The 26,923-nt window shown below is 40.8% G+C and overlaps 1 protein-coding gene across 2 annotated transcripts; it reads right to left on the bottom strand.

The window, feature by feature from the left end:
* On the bottom strand, positions 21,876-26,597 carry LOC8063424 (protein PHOX4). 2 transcript variants are annotated; one of them, XR_002449914.1, is made up of 3 exons: positions 23,495-26,597; positions 22,960-23,194; positions 21,876-22,244 (listed from the first exon to the last, which is right to left on the bottom strand). XR_002449914.1 is itself a non-coding variant. In XM_002459863.2 (2 exons), exons 1-2 carry the CDS (start codon positions 26,124-26,126, stop codon positions 23,037-23,039), a joined length of 2,790 nt encoding a protein of 929 aa, XP_002459908.1. In that variant the 5' UTR covers positions 26,127-26,597; the 3' UTR covers positions 22,894-23,036. The 2 variants fall into 2 exon arrangements, 1 of the variants encoding a protein (XP_002459908.1); XM_002459863.2 differs by lacking the exon at positions 21,876-22,244 and having other exon boundaries at positions 22,894-23,194.

The following is a 26,923-nucleotide window of genomic DNA, read 5'->3' as shown; positions in this document are numbered from 1 at the left end:
AGGAAGACCCAACTATGCTACCCTTGTCCCTAGTAAACAAGGAGAAGCCCTTGTTTGTGCAAGATCAAGTACCAAGTGGAGTAGGACCACCAAAAGATTGTCAGTTATATTTAGAAAAGAACATGACTGAAACTCAGGAAGAAGCAATGAAGCGACAAGTCGTAGAAGCCTGGAAGAACATGAAAGCTAAGAAATATGGTATTAATGAGGCACTTGGGATGCAAGAGCCGTGTAACTGCTGCAGATACTATGGTTTACCTTGTCTTCAGAACAAGTCAAGTGAAGGAAAGATTGAGGTACCCCAGGATCAACAGACTGAAGGTAACAAGAAAAGGAAGGCAAGTGTTGAGCCAAATCTGAGTTCTACATTGCAGTTAGATTTAGCTCCAAACTCTCATCAGACACATTCATACCTTGAAGAATTAGATGCCCCTTCAGCTACACTTGCTATGCCAGAGATATGCCTAGATGGATGGACCATCACCTATACAGAATTTCAGCCTCGAAAGAGTAATCAAGCTAAGAAGCGAAATAGTGAAGAGACTCCATTGAAGGTGAACCCTCAGAACCAACAGATTAGTAGCACTTCAGTTACTCTTGGCACATCAATTCAAGGAGCTCAATGTCAGGATAACACCTATGGTAAAATGGTTAGCAATGCTTGTTACCAGTGTCACGAAGAGGGACATCACAAGAAACATTGTCCAAAGAAGTACCCAGTTCGTGACTATGTTAATGGTAGATTGAACCATGTGGATCTATGTACTGCTCGCGAAGCACAAAATGTGGTGTTTGGATCGATTCTAGTCAACTCAACTCCTGCCACTGTTTTGTTTGACTCAGGTTCTTCACATTCTTTCATCTCAAATAAATGTGTTGCTGATCATAAGATGCTTATGTTGGAAATGAAGAAACCCATACTAGTCAAATCACCAAGAGGGAAGATAAAAGTAACACACATGTGCCCAAAAGTTAGGCTTGACATAAAAGGTGCAAATTTTGAGGTGAATCTTGTAGTTTTGGAATCGTTGGATATTGATGTCGTTCTTGAAAGAGGATGGTTAACTGCTAGTCATGGAAAGATTGACTGTACCCAACACTCAGTATCCCTAAACACCCCATCAGGAGATAGGTTTGTGTATGAAGGCACTCAACCTCACCCCAAGGTTTAAAGGACTAGTGGAACGATTGTACCGACAATGAGGCATATTGAAAAAAAAGTGGACCTTATACAGAGGCAGTATCTTCCCAACATCAGATGTGAAGTAGGATTACAATAAAGGAACGCAGATAATTTTGAATTAGTCAAAGAAAGGTCTGTAACCCATAGGGCAACATATATAGGAAGCCAGCTATGCCTTTTTGCTAATAAGGTTTTGCATTAAAGTCGCTTGTAATCTTCTTTGTAAAAAGAGATGTCTTTTTAATTGGACTGTATCATTCTTAATCTCCTAGTATGAGTCATGAGTTGTTTGACAAGATGTTTACCGATGGAATCTCACACAAAGCACCTCATGCTGTCCCGACATCAAGTGGTAGTGCTTACCTGTGAAGTGATCTTAAATACTTCATACAGAATGAGTCGACATCCTTTGTTTAGTTCTCTCTGGCAACATTCTCCCGACACTGCAAGTAGTAGGTCAAGTCTGCTTAGGATCCATCTATGGAGACCACAAAGGAGCACCAAGTATCATAGGAAGTGTGATGCCTGTTGACCTATCAAAGCAAGGCAATAGGAAACCGAGGTCCTAAGATAAGACTAGTCTTTTTCACCGTGCAATATATGCTAGACTATCACGTGACAAAATGCAGAACCTGAAAGTCAGATGTAAAACCATACCGATATATGGTCAATTTCACCGACCCCTTGGTTTGTTTTGCTGGGAAGTGTTCAAGAACTTTCACCTGGATAAACTTCTTGTCTTCTAACTTACGTCTCACACCAGCACTAAGAAAATTAAGAACATCTTAATCTATCCTTTCCAATCATTGTGTTGATTCTCTCCCTGTTCCTCGGAATCTCCATCTGTGCAGCGTGTTGTCGAACTAGTAACCTCCAAAGGAAAACTTTGAAGATTATCTACCGACAAGATGAGTGTTCTTATACAGGATTTTGGAAGATAAGCTAACACTTGGTTTAAGTGGGGTAGCGTCCGCTACGATCATCACTCTCAAAAATCTCTAATCAGAAAGACATAGAGAACTACATATTGATCCTTATCATTCTTGCGACAAACCCTTATCTTTTTTTTTGTCAACCTGTGACCTTGGATCTTACCTCTCATACGAATACAAATGATTAAGCGTGAAGACTTAAAAAAAATCTAAGTCTTTATCAACTTTTGCTAATACTTTATCCTTTCATCTACTATCTTATACATATTTGGAATCAAGGAAATTGTGAGCACTATAATATCTATCTTTATCTCCTATGTATCATCCCTTGTTAATATTGGCTTCTTGCCCTTACACCTTATCATAATACAGGATCCAAAGATCAATTCTTATCTCATGCGTTTATCTTTCCTTGTCATCAATCTTTACCATACTCTGTACCCTTTATGTCTATCTTTAATCCTTTGATCACGTCTTGAAAGTCTCGAAACAACTTTAATGATCTACTTTATCTTTCTCTCTAGTTTCTCCCAAATCTCGGGACGAGATTTATGTTAAGTGGGGTAGATCTATAACACTCCAAAATTTTTAATTTTTGATTGTTATTAGAAAACATTAAATTAAATAAGGATTTAATTTTTTAAAAAAATATTACAAGATTTTTTAATTATTGTTTTTATGAAATGAGGAAAATGTGAAATTTTAAAACTTTTATAAAGATAAGTGATAAGTGAAGGGTGTTTGGTTTTGATGTGTGCTTTGTGCTCTAGTTTTGTTTGTCTGAGAAAAGTAAATTTTCAAAATTTCTAGAGAGCCGCGTTTAGGTCGTGTTGGTTTTCGGAAAAATAAAACTCCAAAAGTCCTATTTAAAACTAATTCAAATTCGAGTTGGAAAACAATTTAGAAATGTGTTTAAACTAAAATATATTTAGATTTCAAAATAGTCTACAAAGAAAATTCCAAAATAATTCCTAAGTATTGATTCAAATTTATTTTTGAATTTTGGTTTGAAAATAGTTCGGAATTTTGGTTGATAAAATAGTTGAGAATTTCTGTTTTACAAAAATAAAAAAATAGAAAAAGGGAGAGCCCTCACCTGGGCCGGCTCTCGGCCCAGCGCCCCGCGCCTCCCCCTCTCCCCCGCCTTCTGCCTGCGTGGGCCAGCAGCGGCCCAGCCGCGCCCCCAGCCCAGCTCCACTCCACCCGCAGCCGCTGACGCGTGGGTCCTGCAGGTGGGGCCCACCCGCCAGGGAGTCTTGCCCTACCTCCGTCCGAGACGGAAACAACCGCCACCTCCTCCCTGGATTCCGCGCCCGCACGCGAACCAAAGTTCGCTGCCCTTTTAAAAGCCTTCCTCGGTCGCCCGCACGCGCCCCTAGAACCCTAGCCGCCTGCGCAAAGCCCTAACCCTAGCCGCCAACTCGCCGAATCCCGAGCGCCGCCGCCTTTCGAAGCTCACCGGCGTCGGCCTTCTCTTCGTCGTCGTCAACTCGCGGAGGTGAGCCCCCTGTCGCGTTCGTCGCATCGAGCCACGCCCGCCCGAGCCCTCGGCGTGACTTCTCGTGCCCCGCATCGCCGCCACGGCGAGCTCCCGCCCACCGCCAATGGCGCCGCCGCGTGCGCCCCGCCGCCGGCGCGTGCCCTGCCCGCGCGCGGTCCACCATGGACCGCGGCTCTGCCCCCGCACGGCCGGTCCACCGTGGACCCGACCCACGCCGCCCCCGCGCCTTCCCCGGTCCACCATGGACTCGCCGCGCCCCGGTCCACAGCCCGCGCCGTGGACCGGCCAGTCCCCAAGCGCCGCGTGGCCGGTCAACAGGCCAGACGCGGTCAGCCCTGGCCGTTTTGCGAAAAAGCCCCTTCAGTTTTTGGTATTCAACCCGCAGTCCATCCCAGTTCAAAAGTAATTAGATTTAAGTCCTGTTTTTAGCAGATTAACCCCTGGCGCCGCTGGTATTTGTAGATTTAATCCAAATTGCGTTTTTAATTCTATTTTAATTATTTAAAATACGGAAGTTAGTTATGTTTATTCACAATTTTGCCACCAATCTAGTTTTGGCCATACAATGCGCGTTTTAACTCCGATTGAGCCCGTTCTTGTCGTGATAGGTTCATTTCGATATAAACTACGCGTTAGCCATGACATCTGCGGTGTTTGACACTTTATGTTTTCACCATAAATATAAAATGATTGATGCTAATTAAATGCCTTTTCTAATCTAAACAAGTAATTTAAGTTTATAACTTTGGTTTTTCTTAAACAAATATTAATATGATTAATGTCAATGTGAATTATCTGTTCAAGTGTGACTTACTTAGTCTAATCTCTTTTCATAAGTGCTTTGTATAAGTTATGTCACCAATTATATGTTTTCTAAGGTATAAAAGATAAAGTGACTTCTATGGTATATATAATTGTTTATAATTAGAATATAACTAACATTTAGTCCTAACCTTTATAATTCTTTATAATTTTGTCAACTCAACCCTCAGATATTTCTTTGAATAATCCATCACCTGTTTTCATAAAATACGACCAACGTATAGTTGTCTTCTCCGTTACACTTCGAGCCTCGATAATCGTGTCCGATTAGCTATAGCTCCGTTCTCAATCGTTCTTGCGTTGTCTCGATCGTAGCAATAAGTCATGTCGTTTAGTACACTCTCTTTCAAAGCTTTTCTTTTGATTGATGCTTGTTCTTAGTCGTGATGGTTGTTTGTCTGTTTGTGTTGCTTGGTTGCTTCGAGTAGAAGAAGCGTGGTTCGTCAACAGTGAAGACCAGGAGCTGAGGACCGACAATCGAAGCAGAAGTTGGAGATCAGAAGAAAGAAGCTGAAGAATTCTGAGCAGATATACACTGGGAATAAAGGCAAGTGCAGGCACGCTTTGATCATATTGTACCTATGAACTTTAAATACATTTACTTTCCATTGCATGTGTCTTAATACTGCAAACCCTAAGGACATACTCATCTAATCTATATAATAATAAAAATAATGATCTTGCTTAATAAATTCTTCAATGATGATAAATGATTAAATGGTGAACAATGGTCACTTCGATGATGGAGATGTTGCGGTGCTTGCGAGCATCGTGGTTTGGTTGAGGACAGGTGGAGCGGGTACTGTTGGTGGTCCGGTTTGCCGGACGTACCCGTCTCTGCTCTCCGTAAGGACTTAGTCAGGGAGCGGCCCCCTGGGATTTACAGTGCAGCTCCAAGCTATATGGCTCTGGCTTGACTAATTATCAGGACATCCGCTGGTAGGGTGTTACTTTCCGGGTAGGCGTAAGGAAGTAGCTTGGGTATTCATATTAAGAGGTCGGTCAGTTCGGGGTCCCATTGCTATGGGCACGTCTGCCGCGCGCCCCGGCAAAAACTTACGAGTGGCATCCTATTAGTTGGACCCTGTGAAAGGTCTCGTAGTGAAACCCTGCCTGCTCACCTTGGTAGTGTTTTGGGGAGTCGCGACCCCGGGCGAATGGGAATCACGACTTGGAGTGAACGTGCACACCTCTGCAGAGTGTAAAACTGATATATCAGCCGTGCTCACGGTCACGAGCGGCCCAGACCCTCACTTGATGAGCAAATTGGATTTACTGGATACTTGGAGATGGATCTTGGCGAGGTTGCTACCTTGTGTTTTGGCGGAATGGCTATTCCGTGTTGGCAGGATTGCTATCCTGTGTTAATAATTGGGGTTAATCCCTGGATTACTACAATAATTAGGATAGTCCTTTAAAAGATGCTAATTACTACTTACACTAATTAAGGGTTGGATTTATGCTACTCATAATTAGTAGTAGGTTGTCTAATAATAGTCATAATTAAAAGTGATCAACTAAAATGCTACCGCAGTCAAACCAAGTCAGCTTTACCTTGTTTTAAGCCTTGCATGTCATTACTTTCTGTCTGTGCTTGTTGAGTTCGACATGAACTCACCCTTGCTATTTCCCCCCACACCCCCAGTGTGTAGTAAAGTGCTGCGAAGAAGAAGAACAAAGATGCTATGGAGTTTTCGAGAAGCTGATCAGAAGTGCTTGGCGTACGGAGCCCCTAGTCAACCGTCCCTGAGAAGAATGGAGCCTAAGAAGTTCTAGCTACTGTTTCCGCGTACTCTGATGTTTGTAAGTGTTAATATAAATATATTTTTCCGCTATAAATAACATTGATTCTGATATTTCTATTATTTGTTGTATGTGTGGACTTCCTGGGCACACATATGACGACTCTGGTCTTATTTTAAAAGCCAGGGTGTGACAAATGTCTAAAAATGATACAAATGATCATCGTTGTTTGGAATAGGAGTTTTGTTGCCGTTGAAGTGAAACTCGCCGTTTGGATTGATCACTTGGTCGCGGAGAAATCCTGCTATCGTCTCTTGGATAGCTTTGATTCGGTCTTGTTGTAGGACCTTTTCCCTCAACCATTCCGTCTTTAATTTGAAATAAATAAAAAATGTATTAGTTATCTAAGTTATTCAATATAATTCAGGAGATAATGAAAAGAGACATGTAACGTACTCTGAGCGTCTCTGTGGGTGTTTGATTGACTTGTGCCATCATGAATTTGCACACGTAATATGCACATAGATTGTTCCCTCCTTCTTGTCTTAAACACCACTGTACGATATATATATATAAAAATATTCACGACCACGACAATAAGAAGGCTAAAAGTTACCGAAAGTTTGTTAGCTAGTAGAACTTACTTGTGGATGTATTATGTTAAGTGGCGCTGAGATGTTACTTGTGGATGTATTATGTTAAGTGGCGCTGAGATAGTATTAAGTTACTCAATGAAAAAATATTCACATCCACTGAGATGTTCACGGTCAATGAATCTTTCCCAAACCCTATACACAGCCATTGTGGATCGTGAACTAATAATTACAGAGTCATATTATGATATTTTTGTAGCTGAGATCGACATTACGTACCTTTGAATAATGTTTACCATTTGTTGATAATTTTCTTGTGGTTTTCTCATTGAGTCAAAGATTATCAACCGGTTCTTGGGAATTTCAATGACCATGAGTATCCAGTGAAAGCTGTTTACACATATATATATAGTCAGTCCTATAATGTAAAATAAAATATGCATGCACTTAATAACTATATAACTCACTCGAAGTTGAAGGGGAAGAGTATTTTTTGTTTTTCTTTTTGGTTCAAAAAAAACCTCATAAGTTGGTGCAGACTTCTGTCTCATGAGCTGCTGTCCACACTGCCTGCGGAGCCTTGAAAACAATATAAAGGTCAACGAACCCAATACTATTGTCATTTCTCATTTTGAGCTCTCTCATTTGGTGCCTGTATATATACATATAAATCCTAAGTGTGTAAGGATTATATACATGTAATTAAAGAAGTTAGAAGTATAATAAAAAGAAAAAAAATACTTACAGAAGTAGTGATGTTGTCTAATACGAACAGAAATACAATTCTCTCCCCTTTTAGACGCCGCAATGCACCATTTGTTTATTGCAAACATTTGTGTGCCGAGCTCGTGTAAACGCTTACGGTCGAATAGACTCCTGCCCGGTTCATATCTTGCCCTCCATTGATCAACTACCTCAGCTTTCTCAAATGTTTGGCATCCAAGAATGGCGGCAATTTCTTCCATATTTAAACCACTCTGTCCAAAGTAACGCTCAAGCGAGTCTAGCTCAGACAACGCTAAGGATTTCTTTGGCATCAAGTCTTCATTTGAGCCGTATTGATTTGGCACAATCAAAGGGGGCACCGGTTTTGATACTTCTCCGAGCTGTGGGACTCCCTTTCCTTCTCTCTTCTTAGGCTGTGAAGACTTGACCAGAGACCGCTCATAGTCCGAAAGTGCTGGCTTTTTCTGAGCTTCGCGTTGCTTCTTTTGATGGTCCACCACCTTCTGCCTTAGTTCCGATGGCTTTACATAAAAGTACGGCTTTTCTGGGTTAAGCCTTTTTTCCTATCCTCCTTCAATTTATTAAAAAATTGTTTGATCTCAGCTTTGGATGCAGCAATTACCTCTTCACTCTTTTCGTAAGGTAATTTTTCTGGCGTCTTAGCTCTCTTTGCTGTGGCAGCATTCTTTGGAGGTGGGACCAATGACTTTGGTCCTTCTTGGGCATGACTACCTCGCTTTGGAGGCGAGGGGACCGACCGTGCACTCTTTGGAGAGGGCGGTGCAGGCGGTGGAGGTGGTGGGGCCGATCTTTTCGGCGTTGGAGAACGCGGTGGAGGAGTTGGAGACCTCGATGGAGGAGGTGGAGACCGTGGTGGAGGCGGTGGCGGGGTCGGTGTAGCCGCCGCAGGTGTTGGAGGAGATCCAGCATTGTCACCGCCCGCAGCACTATGATGCGCTGGGGAGAGAACTTGACTTAGGTTGGAGGAGTCCCTGCAAAGAAAACAATTACAAGTTTTATGAGCAAACTTTTTTTTTAATTTCAATACATAATAAATAGTATAAGAAGTAAAATCACACACAAACCTATGTTGAGGAATAATTATGAAGCACTTGCGCCAACAAATAAATGTCTTCTCAGCTTCACCTAAGGTCTTCTCTCCGTCTCCCCTTCTATGTCTAGAGGCACATTGGCACAACCTTTCTCAACCCTATCAACCGAGACGCTAGCATATCCACCAGGTACTGGTCGATTATGGATTCTTGGAGTTCTCGTTTGGTTGATAGGGTTGACAACAGCGATAACCACCTTTTTGCTTGCATTCCCATCTGGTACATGCAGCTCACAGGAAGTAAAAGCCTCTGTGACATCATCCACGGGGAAGTGTAGCTTCGTGTCATCCTGAATGGTTGGTACTTCCGTGGATGCGCAGCTGCTTTTCAACTGGCCTGGGGGGCTAACATTGACCTCAGGCAGTGATGTACCTTCCCCTTTTGTCATTTGACTAAGTGCTTCTTGCACTTGCCTTTGAATCTCTGCCTGCATCCATTCTTCACGAGCTTTCTCGCGCTCTTCTGATTGCAGAACAAAAGCTTCTAGGCGGCGGATCCGCTCTGCCTCCTCATCCTTCTTTCTCTGGCGGCTTCTGTAGGAATCTTGATCAGCTTGGAATGATTGCAGCCACGGAACTGCCCCATAGCCTCTCGTACGCCCACCGTGCTGAGGATTTTCAAGCGCATAGGTGAGTTCATCCTTCTCCCTGTTAGGCCTGAACTCACCAGACTGAACCGCCTCTCGTGCACAGACTAGTCTCTCTGCTGCTCTAGAGATTTCTTAGCCCCAAACTAGCGCCCCGGTGTCTGGGTCCACGCTTCCCCCATGACCGTAGAACCAATGCTTGGAGCGCTCGCTCCAATTCTTTGCTATTGTCTCGGGTGTGACCCCCCTAGCAAGCATCTCCTGTTCCATTTGGTCCCACTTGGGAACAACACTCTTATAACCACCTGATCCCATATGATGGTGGTATGTCTTTTTACTTGCATTCTCTTTGTTTCTAATGTCTCGTTCCTCGCCCTCTTCTGATGTTTTGTACTGCACAAAGTCATCCCAGAAGGCCCTCAGCTTTACGTATTGCTTGAGGTTGAAATTTGGAGTCTCGTTTTTCTTGACATATTTATTGTACAAAGTCTTCTTCCAATTCTGGAAGAGTACTGCCATCTTCTTCATAGTCCAGTCATAAATTCGCACCTTCAACTCTTCATCGTTGGTGTCGAAGGTGAAAACGTCTGTGACGGCTTTCCAAACTAACTCCTTGTCACGATCAGAGACAAAACTAATCTCAGGAGCACCTCGCTTCTCTCTCCATTCACGAGCACTGATCGGTATTTGATCTCTCATAAGATATCCACAGTGACTAACATATTTATTTGCATGTTCACCAAGTGGTCTACCTGTAGCTATCTCAAACTCAGAGATTACATAGCGGCCCTCCAACGGCTTCTTTGGCCCTCGTGGAGGTACGCTTCTCCCCGTAGAGGTCGATCTAGAAGGCTACACGTAGATATAGAAACAAAAATACTAAATTAATAACCAAGTAATAAGTCTAAAACCTAATGTAAGAGATGCATTAATTATATATGTTTACATTTACATATACCTCGCCAGTATTTTCTTATTGTTGCACGATAAGTTGTTGCTCAGGCGCATTGCCCTCTTGTTGCTCAGGGGCATTGCCCTCTTGTTGCTCAGTCGGATTGCCTTGCATGATCTCGTGGTAATCAATAAAGTACTGACTACCGTCGTCGATCATATTTTGAACGACACCTTCCATATAATCAGGATCATCATGATGACGGTCAGCCATTTCTATGTCTGCAACCATACATATATATTCTATATAAGATAAGAAATACACTAGAATAATATACTAAAAAACAATACTAGAATAATAGTACAAACAATAATATATACAAAACACTACTAGAATAAATTTGGTGGGTAAACACTACTAGAATATATATTAGAGACTTATATACTACTACAAATGAAAGTGTTGAAGTGCTCTAAAAATAATACTAGAATCTTTTAAGCCAAGTAATACACTAGAATAAAATACTAAAAAACAATACTAGAATAATAGTACAAACAATAATATATACAACACACTAGAAAATAAAATATGATACAAGAATAATATAAGAATAATATACTACAAATATATACTAAAAATACTACAAGAATATATATTACAAGAATACTACAAGAATAATGAAAGTGTTGGAGTGCTCTAAAAAATAATACTAGAATCTTAAGCCTAGTAATACACTAGAATAATATACTAAAAGAATAATACTAGAATAATAGTACAAACAATAATATATACAAAACACTAGAAAATAAAATATATATTAGAGACTTATATACTACTAGTGCTCTAAAAAATAATACTAGAATCTTAAGCCTAGTAATACACTAGAATAATATACTAAAAGAATAATACTAGAATAATAGTACAAACAATAATATATACAAAACACTAGAAAATAAAATATGATACAAGAATAATACAAGAATAATATACTACAAATATATACTAAAAAATAATACTACAAATAATATACTAAAAAAATAATACTACATAATAATACAAGAATAATATGAATATATTACAAATATATACTAGCATAATATAATTTATAATAACAGGTCAACACTGCACTTATACTAATATACTTATTAAAAACTAATATCTATATATATATATATATATATATATATATATATATATACTAAAACTAATATACATTTCATTCTGCAGATTATATATATATATATATATATTATACTAAAAACTAATATACATTCATTCATTCTGCAGATTATATATATATATAATACTAAAAACTAATATACATTCATTCATCATTCTGCAGATTATATATATAAACTGTTGGAGATCGATTTAGTATACGTAGAGGATGTAGACGCGGCCGGAGTTCGATCGGTGGCCGGAGATGGTGGCGGCCGACGCTGGAGACGGCGTGGCGGCGGCGGCGCCGGAGATGGTGGCCGCGGCGGCGGCGCTGGTGGCCGGAGCTGGCCGCGGCGGCGCTGGAGATCGGCGAGGTCGCGCGCGGGCAGATGAACGGGCGGCGGCGCTGGAGACGATGAACTCGACGAAGACGAAGATGAACTGCTCCCTTTAGCACCGGTTCCAGCCACGGACCGGTGCTAAAGGGTCCTAGGCGGGCTCGGGCGGGGTCCTAAAAATTTTCAAGACCCTTTAGCACCGGTTCCCACTATGGGCCGGTGCTAAAGGCCCTGTTTTTTACTTTAGGGTTTTTTAATTGTTTATATATATAGTTTATATTATAAATTGTATAGTAAATTAAATATTTTGTATAATATTTTTTAAACAGTGACATATATTGTAATGTTTTTTAATGTACACATGAAAATTTTTAACCTTAAATATCTTACTATATTTTTATAATTTGCAATGATTTTGTAAGAAATGTTTAGTATTTTGTTAATGCAAAAATATATTATTCCAATAAATTTACAAAAACTATATCCAATCAACTGGAAATATATTTTCACATCATATTGACGTTAAACTTTTTATTTTTGTTATTTATTACTCGATTTGCTAGTAGGGTATAGTTTTCATCAAATAAAAAATCTATTTATAATATAAAAATATATATCTTGATGAACACACCCTTTAACCGAACCCTATATTGTCCCAAATAGAAAAGTCATGAATACAAAGTTTGTTACACTCATCAAGTTCTACATTTTGTCTAATGGTCAACTTTTCTTTTGGAAAAGTTTGAACCACTGAATTTTAAATTTTCAGAGAATTCATAGCCACGCAGCGGTTTCGGAACCCTAGATGGTCTCGAATAGAAAAGTCATGAATACAAATATTGTTCCACTCATCAAAATCTACATTTCATATATAGACCATTTTTGCATTTGACAAAGTTTTGGGAAAGTGTAGTTGAAAATCCACAATTGACACATATAGTTTCATATAGTTTGTGTGAGATTCAAGAATTGGTGGGTATTGTTAACTTAAACTTTTTCAAATGGAAAAGTTGTGTATATAAAAAGTTTAGATCTTGATGATATCTAACAACTTGGTATTTAAAATTTTTTCATTTTAAGTAATTTAGTTTGTCATTTGACCAAGTTTGACCAAAACCCGTCTTGGATTTTATAGAAATGTGATTAGGATTGGCTCAAAATTATCCAAATGGAAAAATGGACAATATATAAAATGTAGATCTTGATGATCTCTAACAACTTTGTATTCAAACTTTTTTCATTTGAAGTCATCAAATGGGCCATTTGACCAAGTTTGACCAAAGTTAAAGCATTGGTTTTTACAAAAACACCCTTTGACCGAACCCTAGATTGTCCCAAATGGAAAAGTCATGAATACAAAGTTTGTTACACTCATCAAGTTCTACATTTTGTCTAATGGTTAACTTTTCTTTTGGAAAAGTTTGAACCACTGAATTTTAAATTTTCAGAGAATTCATAGCCTCGCAGCGGTTTCGGAACCCTAGATGGTCTGAAATGGAAAAGTCATAAATACCAATATTGTTCCACTCATCAAAATCTACATTTCATATATAGGCTATTTTTGCATTGGACAAAGTTTTGGGAAGGTGTAGTTGAAAATCCACAATTGACACATATAGTTTCATATAGTTTGTGTGAGATTCAAGAATTGGTGGGTATTGTTAACTTAAACTTTCTCAAATGGAAAAGTTGTGTATATAAAAAGTTTAGATCTTGATGATATCAAACAACTTGGTATTCAAAATTTTTTCATTTTAAGTAATTTAGTTTGTCATTTGACCAAGTTTGACCAAAACCCGTCTTGGATTTTATAGAAATGTGATTAGGATTGGCTCAAAATTATCCAAATGGAAAAATGGACAATATATAAAATGTAGATCTTGATGATCTCTAACAACTTTGTATTCAAACTTTTTTCATTTGAAGTCATCAAATGGGCCATTTGACCAAGTTTGACCAAAGTCAAAGCATTGGTTTTTACAAAAACACCCTTTGACCGAACCCTAGGTTATCCCAAATGGAAAAGTCATGAATACAATGTTTGTTACACTCATCAAGTTCTACATTTTGTCTAATGGTGAACTTTTCTTTTGGAAAAGTTTGAACCACTGAATTTTAAATTTTCAGAGAATTCATTGCCTCGCAGCGGTTTCAGAACCCTAGATGGTCTCGAATGGAAAAGTCATGAATACCAATATTGTTCCACTCATCATAATCTACATTTCATATATAGACCATTTTTGCATTTGACAAAGGTTTGGGAAGGTGTAGTTGAAAATCCACAATTGACACATATAGTTTCATATAGTTTGTGTGAGATTCAAGAATTGGTGGGTATTGTTAACTTAAACTTTCTCAAATAGAAAAGTTGTGTATATAAAAAGTTTAGATCTTGATGATATCTAACAACTTGGTATTCAAAAATTTTTTATTTTAAGTAATTTAGTTTGTCATTTGACCAAGTTTGACCAAAACCCGTCTTGTATTTTATAGAAATGTGATTAGGATTGGCTCAAAATTATCCAAATAGAAAAATGGACAATATATAAAATGTAGATCTTGATGATCTCTAACAACTTTGTATTCAAACTTTTTTCATTTGAAGTCATCAAATGGGCCATTTGACCAAGTTTGACCAAAGTCAAAGCATTGGTTTTTACAAAAACACCCTTTGACCGAACCCTAGATTCTCCCAAATGGAAAAGTCATGAATACAAAGTTTGTTACACTCATCAAGTTCTACATTTTGTCTAATGGTTAACTTTTCTTTTGGAAAAGTTTGAACCACTGAATTCTACATTTCATATATAGACCATTTTTCATTTTAAGTAATTTAGTTTGTCATTTGACCAAGTTTGACCAAAACCCATCTTGGATTTTATAGAAATGTGATTAGGATTGGAAAAGTAGATCTTGATTAAAATGGACAATATATAAAATGTAGATCTTGATGATCTCTAACAATTAGAAAAGTCATGAATACAAAGTTTGTTACACACATCAAAATTCACAATTCTCAAATATAGTTTCATACAAAGTCAAGCCGACACAACAGTGAACTTCTTCTTGACGTATGACCCTTGGTTATGATCCTGCCATAACCATGGAGTATCCTCATTGTTTAACAGAATGCTTGGGTCTTTGTTGACTATGAAGGGCGGAATTCGATCATCCCTTTCGTAATCGCCTGACATGTCTGACTTGTCCTCAATTCCGACAATGTTTCTTTTCCCAGAAAGGACAATGTGGCGCTTTGGCTCATTGATGATTGAGTGGTCATCATTTTTTCCTCTCTTTGGTTTCGTAGACATATCTTTGACATAGAACACCTGACTCACGTCTGCAGCAAGGACGAATGGTTCGTCTTTGAACCCACTATTGTTAAGGTCCACGGTTGTCATCCCATACTCCTTGTCGACTGTTACCCCACCTCCGGTCATCTTCACCCATTGGCACCAGAACAAAGGAACTTTAAAATTAGTTGCATAGACTAGTTCCCATATGTCTTCTATGCGTCCATAATATGTTTGTCTGTTCCCATTTGGATCCGTGGCATCCACGCGTACACCACTATTTTGGTTGGTGCTCCTTTTATCTTGGCCAACTGTGTAAAATGTGTTACCAATTATCTCGTACCCTTTGTACATGAGGACATGCCATGATGGTTGCCTGGGCCAACAAATAAAGCTGCTCATCAATGTTTTCATCACCTTGACATTTTTTGCGCAACCAATCACCAAAAGTTTCCATGTACTGACGCATTATCCAAGCTTCATTCTTCCCGGGCTAGTGGGACCGTAGGAAATCTTTGTGTACCTCAACATATGGTTCCACCAATGAGGAGTTCTGGAGAACTGTGTAGTGTGCTTTATTGAAGTAATCGTCTCCCGTACCAATATATGTTTTCTTCCCAAGTGTTCCCATTCCGCTGAGTCTGCCCTCATGCCGAGATTCAGGAATGCCAATTGGGTCAAGGTCTGGAATAAAGTCAACACAGAACTCTATGACCTCCTCTATTCCGTAGCCCTTGGCAATGCTTCCTTCTGGCCGAGAACGACTATGGACATATTTCTTTAGGACACCCATGAATCTCTCGAAGGGGAACATGTTGTGTAGGAACACAGGACCGAGAATACGAATCTCTTTGACCAGATGAACTAGGAGGTGTGTCATGATATCGAAGAAGGATGGAGGGAACACCAACTCAAAGCTGACGAAACATTGAACGACATCATTCTGCAGAGTAGCTAGTTGCTCTGGATTGATTGCCTTCTGAGAAATTGCATTGAGGAATGCACATAGCTTTACGGTGGCTAGACGTACGTGTGGAGGTAAAATTCCTCTTAAAACGACCGGCAGCAATTGCATCATTAGAACGTGACAGTCATGGGACTTCAAGTTCAGGAATTTCTTCTCTGGCACATTAATTATTCCCTTGATATTGGAGGAGATTCCAGATGGGACCTTGATGCTGCTAAGACATTCAAACATGCTTTCCTTCTCTTCTTTGCTCAGAGTGTAGCTAGCAGGGCTTAAGTAATGACGTCCATCATCTGTCTTTTCTGGATGCAGGTTGTCTCATTCTTTCATGCGCTGCAAGTCTTGTCGTGCTTCAAGTGAATCCTTAGACTTCCCGTAGACACCCATGAATCCGAGCAAGTTCACACAAAGATTCTTTGTCAGATGCATCACGTCGATCGCGTTGCAGACCTCTAGGACATTCCAGTAAGGTAGCTCCCAAAATATGGATTTCTTCTTCCACATGGGTACGTGTCCCTTAGCATCCTTGGGAATAGGTTCGCTGCCTCATCCCTTTCCAAATACCACTTTTATATCCTTGACCATTTCGAGTACATCATCCCCGGTTCGATTGAGAGGTTTGGTCCGGTGGTCTGCCTTGCCTTTAAAATGCTTACCTTTCTTTCGTACTGGGTGGTTCACAGGAAGAAACCGACGGTGGCCAAGGTACACGACCTTTCGATATTTTTTCAAAAATACACAGTCAAGGTCTTCATAACAATGTGTGCATGCATTATATCCCTTGTTTGACTGGCCTGAAAGATTACTCAGAGCTGGCCAATCATTGATTGTTACAAACAGCAATGCTCGCAGGTCAAAGTGCTCTTGTTTGTACTCATCCCACACGCGAACTCCTGGTTTGCTCCATAAAAGTTGAAGTTCCTAAACTAATGGCCTCAGGTAGACATCTATGTCATTGCCAGGTTGCTTCGGTCCTTAGATAAGCACCGACATCATAATAAACTTCCGCTTCATGCATAGCCATGGAGGAAGGTTGTAGATACATAGAGTAACTGGCCAAGTGTTGTGACTACTGCTCTGCTCACCGAAAGGATTCATTCCATCTGTACTTAAGGCGAACCGCAAGTTTCTAGCATCATCTGCAAAATCTGGGAATTCTCTGTCTATCGCTCTCCACTGGGATCCATCGGCAGGGTGTCTCAGCATATTGTCTATCTTACGGTCTTCTTTATGCCACCGCAACAACTTTGCATTGTCCTTATTTCTGAACAGACGTTTTAATCGTGGTATTATAGGAGCATACCACATAACCTTGGCAGGAATTTTCTTCCTATGACGTTCTTCACCCTCAACATCGCCAGGATCATCTCGTCTAATCTTATACCGTGATGCCTTACATACTGGACATGCATCCAAATTCTCGTATTCCTCCCCACGGTAGAGGATGCAGTCATTAGGACATGCGTGTATCTTCTGGATTTCTAATCCCAAAGGGCAGACAACCTGTTTTGCTTCATACGTAGTGGTGGGCAATTCGTTGCCTTTTGGAAGCATCTTTTTTATGATCTTCAATAACTGCCCAAATGTCTTGTCAGATGTACCATTCTTTGCCTTCCATTGCAGCAATTCCAGTGTGGTACCTAGCTTTTTTTGCCCCTCTTCAGCGGTGGGATATAGCGATTTCCTGTGGTCCTCTAGCATGCGCTCGAACTTGGCTTTCTCTTTATCACTTTCACATTCTCTTTGTGCATCACGGATGGCATCACCAAAAGCATCATCGCCCCGATCATCTTCTGCCGCTACGTCTTCTTCAATATCTCCCCCCATTGCAACATCATTGAAACCACCGTACTGAGCAATAATATTGGCATGGTCCAATTCTTCTTCTTCTTCTTCACCTTCATCCATTATAATCCCGCTTTCTCCATGTTTGGTCCAACAAATATAGTTTGGTACGAAACCAGACTTTAATAAGTGTGAATGAAGAGTTCTTGAGTTAGAATATTCCGTCAAATTCTTGCACACGGCACATGGACAACACATGAAACCGTTCCTCTTATTTGTCTCGGCCACACTTAAGAAATAGTGCACGCCATTAATGAACTCTTCGGAGCGCCGATCGGCATTATACATCCAATTACGTGTTACCATCTGCATTAAATATAACATATATATTATGAAAACCATGCACACATATAGTTTCTCATCTTATTGCACAACATGTCTAAGATACATAGTTGATTAATTCAGGAAAGCTTGGCTACAACAAATACAATCGCAACTAGCACTAAAAAAACCAAAACTAAAATGCACTTAAGCAACATAATTAGTTCGCGTCCGATCCCAACTATAATAGATAGATCATTCTCTTGATCAACATCATTGAACTCCTTTCGTCGGCTCACCGCCTCACCACCTTCAGCCTCAACCACCTGTGCAAAAGATTTCTTAATGTGTTCAATGTATTCTTCCTCCCAGTACCAACTTGTACATCCGCCGGTACCGTCCCACTGAAATTAAAAGAGAGAATCAAAAGTTTAATTAATATCATTTAAAAAAATATGCACATATATAAGCAAATGTCTAGAAATAACTCACATTACGATCCGGACACTTGTAGAATATACGACCCTTGTTTAGTGCCTCTTTCGACACTTTGTACTCCATCAAAATCTTCTACCCACACTTGCCACAAGTAATGAGAGGGAGTTCCGGACGGTATCGATTTTGAACCCGTTGAGAGACCGAAGACCCGGTCACGGTTGCCATCTACTATCCATACTCAATTTTTAAACAATTATAAATTCCACATTTACTAGTAAACATGTATGATACAATGGACATTATGTAGTAATAAAAATAAATCATGTGATATTAACAAACCAATTAATTTGAACTATCCTACTTTCTAAGATCATAAAAAGATACTTTAATTCATTCTTGCAAACTACATTAATACTAGGTCAACCATGAAATATGATATATATATATATATGGATACTAATTCATGTGAATGATTCAAAATAACAAAGTGGATTTGAGCTAAAAAATGATGGGAACATCACAAGCCAAAAACAACATGAAAAAGACAAGAAAGGCTAAAGTTAGTCCCCTACAAGCACGAAGAGATGATGATAGAGTCGAAGAAGATCAACGATGGGCGTTGGAGATGAAGAACAAGCAATAAGAAGCTCCAAGAACAACAATGGTGCTCTCGGTTTCAAATGGGAGAGGGGAGGAGGGAGCCGGCCTATAAACCGGACCTTTAGCACCAGTTCAGGGCAAAAACCGGTGCTAAAGGGTCACTCTTTAGCACCGGTTTGTGTTACAAACCGGTCCGAAAGGCTTTGCCTCGGTTCGTGGCACTGGCCGGTGCTAAAGGGGTCTTTAACCCCGGGCCGCAAAAAGATCGAGGTTTTTGGCTATTTTGGGCATCGACCAATGCCTCATTCTGTAGTAGTGTCGCTTCTCCACCACTCCACCATACTCTCTATCTACCATAGCAGCGCCCCCTGCACAACAGTGATGAGGCGGCTCCGGTGAGCACAACCCAGATCCATAGCGGAGAAGGCCTGAGGAAGGCTCCGACTTGGTTCCGTCGTCCACAGCCTCGACGCGATCTGACGAGGTCTGGTGCAACCGGTCAAGGAGGCAAGCTCGGATCTGACCACACCACCAAGGTAGAGAACTATTTCACGCATTTAAATTTCCACGCGTTCCTCTGCTGATTGCTTCGTGGCCGCAGGGTTAAAGCAGCAAAGAAGGGGAAATGCAGAGGAAAATTCGACAGTGACGGCAAGGACGAGAATCTGGCGTACGTGTATGTGAGGGGTCAGTCAGACGCAAGAAGCACAAGCAAAATGACACCCTGCTTCATTCATATGCAGAGCAAAATTGTGCCCTGCTTCATTCATATGCACTGGACCTGCATAGCTTGGTGAGCATCTCTTTATTTTTGTAGGCACAATACAAAACATATGTAATTTGAGGTATGGCGAGTGATTTTGTGTATAGCTTTTTTGTTCTTATACTATCTTTCTTTCCAAGCAGTTGCTGCGACTCATAACTTATTTTGATCTGTGATCGGTAGTTGTAACAGCAGCTCTCAGATTTCATTCTTGGTCAGTTCGAGAGCAGTAGCAGTATGGGAGGCACTTGATGAACAATTTACAGCTTACTCAATGTATTATATGTAATTGATCTACAGCATCCCATGAAGCTGTGGAGTTTATCATTTTTTTGTGCCGTGCTCAGTAGCTTGTTGCTAATTAATATGTTCCTAATTTTACTAAATAAGTTTTAACAACAAAACTGTATGAATCAGCAAGCTGTAAAGCTCTCTTACTCAGCCAACCTGTTAAAACTATTAGTTTTGTTTGGTTAATTGTGAGCAGTTCCGTGTGTTACATTTTAACAAAATATCTACGCCTGCTTGCTAGTGTGTACTTGACTTCTTACATTTCAGTTTTTCATATCTGAAATTAGTAAATGGGAACAAAATAACAGTACATTTGAACTACTTAATTGCAATTTTTGCAACTTCTGGCCTCTTGATACTTGCTAGTGTGCTCTTTTATGCAGGCCTCTGTAACACCCAAAAAATTGATTTTTAATTAATAGGGTTGAATTGGATTTAATTAAATATTTTTTGTGAGCATTTAATTTAGTAGGTAAATAAATTTTGATGAAATTTAAAAAAACCATCATAAGTTTAGGAACATGTTTTTGCATTCATGTTGGAGCATATTTATTTCTGTATTGTGTGCTTTTGCCTGAAGTTTTAAAAAAATTATAAACTGTTTTGAAAAAGCCTTGGAAAATAAATTGGAAAAAAAAAGAAAAAGGAAAAGGTTTTCACCCATCCTGTATTGGCTCAAAGGCCTCTAACCCTCTCACCCCGGCCCAACTCATGGCCCATGCCGAGCAGGACAGCTGCGCGCCTCTCCTCCATGTCTTCTCTCTCTGGCAAACCGCCCCCCCACTTCCAGTCGCTGACATATCGGCCCCATTTGGCAATGACTTCTTTCCTTCTTCCTCCAAGAGCCGTGGTCAAGACAGTCTCCCTCTCACACCGAGATGGAAACCAACCCTGTAATTTTGGGATTTCCTGCTAACTGATTGGTTATCCGGAACTTGTGGCGATTGCCATTGATAGGTGGAACACGGATCCACAACCACGGTCGTGGATCAATGGTCTCTGGTACCAGAGTTTAGGAGGTAGGATAGGAGATGGAGAGAAGAACATAAGATGGGTTTCAGGGGATAGATTGCTTAGAAGTAAAAGTAGTTCATAGTCTTCATAGTTTCCCTCCTCTCCATGTTTCTCTCACTTTATATAATAGGATTTTTGACAGCCTGTTCCTAGCCATGCAATTGCTTCTAGAGCCTAGGGAATAAGTCCAACTTGGGCCAACCACTCGTGTATTCGGACGCTTGGCTCGCAGGCTCTTTCTGTGCTCGTCTAGTTTGGGTCCTTCGCGTGCCAAATGAGCAGCTATGCCAGATTTTTCAGTCTCCTCTGTCATGGAGCAGTAGCGGCATGTGTAACAGCGAGTAAGCTTAAAAGTGTTGGTCAATAATCTCCAATTAGGCTAATCAACCATTAGCAATTCGTGATCTGACTAGCTGTGCCAGATTTAACGGTAAACACTTAGACAGAATCAGTGGCTTTAAGATGCATTTAAGCCATTATTTTTCTTCTAAAACTTTGAGTTACTGAACAGGTTGCAAATCACAGAATATGAATATACAGATGAACCTTGTGCAACCATGTTTCTCAACCTCTACCTTTTTTATAAGAATGGAATAATTAGTCGATCCTTTTGATAACTCGATTGTTGATTATATCTCTTTTCGTATGGTGCTAAATTCTGTGAGCTGCAGACCTAGAGATAATATAATGTCTCAATGTAGCTGCTTTTTTACTTGCTGCGGTTCCAACCTGTTCGTTTGGCTGATAAGCCATGACTAAAAGTACTGTTCGCTGATTTATTGTGAGAGAAAAACACTGCTGAATGCTTGATAGATTTGGCAGATATTCTCATACGAACAAAATAACCTCATGCACTGAAAAATTTACAGAAATCTTTCTAGAAAAAAAGTTGTATCTCCTGGAGAATCCATGACTTCGAACTTTTCACTCATGTGTTTCATCTACAAAGTTACAATTCAGCTGAGTTTTCTATTTTTCTACAATACAAACTTAGGGCATTTGTACAGGTGAAACTTGATGCTATATTCTTTACTCTAGAAAACAGCATTCTGAGCAACTCGCTCTGCTCGTGTTCGGAAAACACCGCTTTGGACGTGTTAATGCAGTACAAATCAAAATACTAGTGTGCAAAACCGTGTTCAAACCATTCTCATTTCAGCGACGACTATAGCATAATGTTCTCCTAAAGAAACATTTAAAGAAAATGATAAGTCCGCACAAATCCATAAATATAGGGTACTTCATATAAGTGAGTGCTAAACCAGTGCTTCTAAACAGTAGTTTCCACAAGGTATATATGTCCAGTTTAGGTTATATACCTTAAACTAACTCCTTTTGTCCTTTTCTTTTTGACTAGGAGATCATTTAATTTGGGGAACATTGAAAACCTAAGAGACAAGTACAACTAGAAAAATTTAATTCAACTGGCGGAGATGTACAGTCCCACACTGGAGGAGTGGGGAGAGCAGATTTAGGCAGTGGATGACCTCAACTTGGTTGTGATATTACCATATTGGAGATGAACTGGATGGAGCATTTTGGAATGAAAGTAAGGGTTTGTCTCCTGATTCTCTAAATGAAGTTTATAAGATAAACTATTGATAAAAGGTATTTCTGTGCAACAAGTAAATTTAGAGAAGCTACTTTTTTCAGCTGAGCCTTCTAGTTCATTACAAAGACTCACTTCATGGAATTAGCACAAAATCATTTTGTAGACCTTTTGCTCGACTTAGCCTAGAAGTTGCTCTAAGAGCTGTACGAGACAACAAGCTCTTAAGTGATAACTATTAGTATCGGTTTGCCAAAAGGAAATCGGTTGCCAGTGGTGTATAAAAACTTTGGTATTATATTTAGGAATAAGTGCACAAATTATTGCTGATGATAGAGAATAAATTTACCTATTTCACAAGAAAATATTTATCAACATTCGAATCCAAGTATGCAGTATCGAAGTCCAATAATGATTGATACAAGCTCACGTGTAGTGTATGTGCTCTAGTATATTATGCAGCTTTGAAGGCCTCCTTCGAAATATAGGTTCGAGCCGGAAAGAAGAACTACCATTTTTTAACTTTTTAGCATCGTACATTTCATTCCATGCTTGGACAATCTCATCAATGTTGAAGCTTAATCCTGGGCAATATAGAAAAAATAAATGCATCAGAAATCCTACTGGTTAATTTGAAAGAAAAAATATTGGAAGATGCAGACTAGAAACATCTGTTTAGTGAATCAGATTGAGAAAATAGAATATCAAAAAAGTGCTAAATGTGACATGTCCATTTCCAACTGTATTTTTTGTTGTTGTAAGATTCCTAATTAGTTATGAGCCTAACTATATATTATAGATGATTGAAACGTAGACAATGCAATTTAGCCAGAAGATAAAACTGCACAGGAGACATTACAGAACAGAGGGATACATCATCATACCTTCTTGGTTGTTTCCGTTGACACAGTGATTCTTTACCATGACACTGATGTCTGCTACAGAAGCTCCTCCGGTCTTAAATTTTTCAATGGCTTCTTGAAGACTCTCCTCCCAGCTAGAGAGTCCTAACTTGAATTCTACTACTGAGCGTTCGTAAAGAATCGTGCCCCATGAAATGTTTAGCTGCGAACGCATGTTTGAGGCCTGTTCAAAGGCTTCATCGGGCGATAAATTATCTTTTCCCTGCTCATTGAGACCCAGTTTATCCGTCACTACAATCTTGCCCTTCCTTGACTTAGACAGCCCTTTGACTCGCAGATACTCGATCCCTTCCCACATCTCCATTCCCTTTTCCATGTTGTCTTCAGCATGGTTGAAGAGTTCTAACACTTCGGTTCCCATGTCTACTTTGCACGTGTCAGCGTAACGCCAAGAAAGCTTGGCCTGCTCAAACTGTTGCTGCCCAAGCGCAATCAGGCCTTCATAAAAGTCAGGCTTTACATCCACAGAATCTTCAAACTTCTTCCCGGCCTTGACATACTCAGTGCAGGCCCATTCGTATGCAGACTTCACCTGGGCAAGTATGGACTCCTTAGAGGTATCTTCAGATAGAATGAGTCGCTTCCTTGCACGGGACATGTGGACGTTACCCCAATTGAACAATGCCAGCGCCGCCATTTCCTGAAACTTGGCCTCTGCCGCTTGAAATATCTCCTGTGCTTCTTCGCTTGTGATGGTGTCCTCCATGGCCTCATAGTAGAGCCGGATGCCAAGGTCACGGAGATCCACACATGCATCAGAATCGAAGCCAGCGTGGTTCTTGAATAGGCGAGCGAACTGCATCATCCAGTCATCGGTGGTGCAGCAGGGAGGATGAGTATTCCGTTCGTCTGCATCCTTCTTCGAGCTTCCACACTCATAGTCATCGGAGGTGCTGCTGTAGTAATGGCTCGGTTGTTCTCGGTGTTCCGCCGCCAAGGAGGAGGACATGGGCATCACCAGGTCCCTAGTGATCTCCCGCTCGGGACTCACCTCTTTTATATGCAGCCGCACGGGGACTTGCGGGTAGAGGTCCTCGACCCACCGTAAATCTTCGGTGGAGGTGATGGTCACCAGGTCCCCCTCTTTGTCCATAAATTTCAGAAGGAAAGACTTGAGGTGTGGGTTATACTTGTACCGAGCGATGTCCATCACATGCAACAGGCTGCAACTTTCTGGAATTAAAACAATCCGTATGTCATCCCCGTGGACGAACTTGAATTTCTTCTTTACCACTTCTCTGCTGGCAGTGGCAGCTTCATGATTCTGATTCTCCCTACTAGCATAGTATTTCGGATGCTTTTCTCTAGCGTAGTAGTTATTTCCCGCTTTGATGGTAGTGATCTGCTTTTCTGGCAGCATATACCTCATCTCGTACTTTTCCTCCACCAAGGAGTGCTTCCCCTGCAGGCTTACGTTGGCGTTGGCGTTGGTGTACCTCTCATACTGCTGCTGCTTCTCTTGCTTGCTATGGCTGCCGACCTCAAAATTCTTCTTATTACGCCTCTCCACGCTGCTGGCTGCTTGATTCTGTGTTGTCGTGTGCTTTCCCTGCATCTCAGAAGGCTGGATGCCTTTCACCAGTATCTCCTCCAGATGCTTTTCATGGCTATCTTGGGCTTGGGCATGCCTCCTCCCCCCTCCCCCTGCTTCCTTGTTAGTATTTCTTACGCCACCTAGGGAATGCATGTTGCACTCGGCGGTGCTCCTGAAGGTTTTGGTCTCTCTCTCTTCACGATGCTGCTGCTTGTCCTGCAGGCTGCTGCTGCGCTTCTCCTGCAACTCGCTAATGGCGTCTTCTTTACTGCTTCTATGTTTCTCGCCATCCTCATTATTATTGTTATTATTCCCATGATCATCCTCCTCCTGCTCTTCATTATTCTCATGAATCATCATCTCCCAAACCTCCTCCTCGACTATGGAATTTCTAAATTTCCGCGACACCCTCCTTTGTATCCTCTCCTTTGCGATATTAATTGCGGTAGGCTCGTCAACCTGCCGTTGTTTCTCCAGCGATGAGACCTGCTCCTCCATCTCCATCACCTCCTTAATACTCTCGTAGAGTTCTGATGCCGTCACGTTGTTCGGCTCCAAGCTCAGAACCTTCTCCACATCCTTACAAGCTAGATCCAGCCTGTCTAGTGCTTCGAAACACCGGGCCCTCTTGAGCAGTGCCTTGGTGTACGTCGGTGACGCCTCTAGCGCCGAGTTACACTCGTCGATGGCACGATGATACTCCTCAGGATTCATGTGCATGTAGCATGCTGCAATGTTGCAGTGTAGGAAGGCCATATCGTTATGCCCCTGTGGCAATAGCTTGATCGCCTTGTCAAACTTGAACGCTGCCCCCTCATAGTCCCTTGTTTGGAACAGCTTCGTGCCTTCCTCCTTCAGTTCGGAGGCCAGCCCAATGAAGACGGCATCGTCGTCATCCACTGCTAGCGCTGCTGAAGCTGGATGATTGGGGCTCGTCTGTTCTCCTCCGCTGCATTGGCTGCTCCTTGAGTTGCACCTGCTGGTCCTGGGGCTGCCGCCGCCTAGGCTCTGCCTCGATCCCGATTCACTTAGTTTCTTCTTCTTTGGTGTCTTCCCCATACCTCAGTTGTAGTATGAAATGCAATAACTATATATATATATGGCAGATTGCAATAATCCAATTTACAATGTCCCTCTTCTTTTGTTCTGTCCAAATAAATGGGCTTCAACTTATTTTTGGCCCCCTCTTGACTCTTGTTTCAGGAACCACCACCAATCAAGATTTGTTGTATCTTCTTCCAGCTTTCTTTATATATAGAGAGAGAGATAGATACAAAATTTGCAGCAGGAACAGCAACAAAGAAATTGAGATATGGGAAAGACGAACTGGGCAACAAGGATCCGCACCTTCCTCTTCCCCCCATTCAAGTGGGAAACTTACCCTACATGGGTAATTCCATTGACAATTCACTGAAAATAATGCTACTATGTAAACGAAAGTGGGAATCGGTGGGAGTTGTCCCAAATCAGAGGACAGAACAGAGAAAACAAAACTAAAGGTGTGCAAGAGGAATGGAGAAACTGACAAAGCAAACCGAGAGGAAAGCATGCATGCATGCTACGGGAATGGAGCAAGGAAAGGGTGTGGTTGGAGCCTAAGGGAAGCCACACACTTTTTGGAAAGCATTAGGGTGGCATCTAGCCATGACCATTCATGTTTCCTTTTTTTGGCTGGTCTCTAAAGCGTAAAAATCTAGGGCATTTTTTCTTAGCGACGCAAACAGGTTCAAGTGGTTAGAAAAATGGGTGTGAAGGCGTGCTTTGTGCGCAGCGAATATTCATGATAGCTAATTTAGCACCTTCTATTATTAGTTTTCTGCTGAGATGCTTATTGTTTTGGCATAATCATCTTCTGA

This window comes from Sorghum bicolor, chromosome 2 (assembly GCF_000003195.3).
Source record: "Sorghum bicolor cultivar BTx623 chromosome 2, Sorghum_bicolor_NCBIv3, whole genome shotgun sequence".
Classification (NCBI taxonomy): domain Eukaryota; kingdom Viridiplantae; phylum Streptophyta; class Magnoliopsida; order Poales; family Poaceae; genus Sorghum; species Sorghum bicolor.
The sequence above is the reverse complement of the archived record's forward strand: the minus strand, read 5'-3'. Positions and strand labels throughout refer to the sequence as shown.

Coding starts and splice junctions, on each gene's coding strand:
- LOC8063424 (XM_002459863.2), bottom strand. CDS start 26,126: ATGGGGAAGACACCAAAGAAGAAGAAACTAAGTGAATCGGGATCGAGG. Junction 23,195..23,494: donor CAACGGAAACAACCAAGAAG/GTATGATGATGT, acceptor TATATTGCCCAG/GATTAAGCTTCAACATTGAT.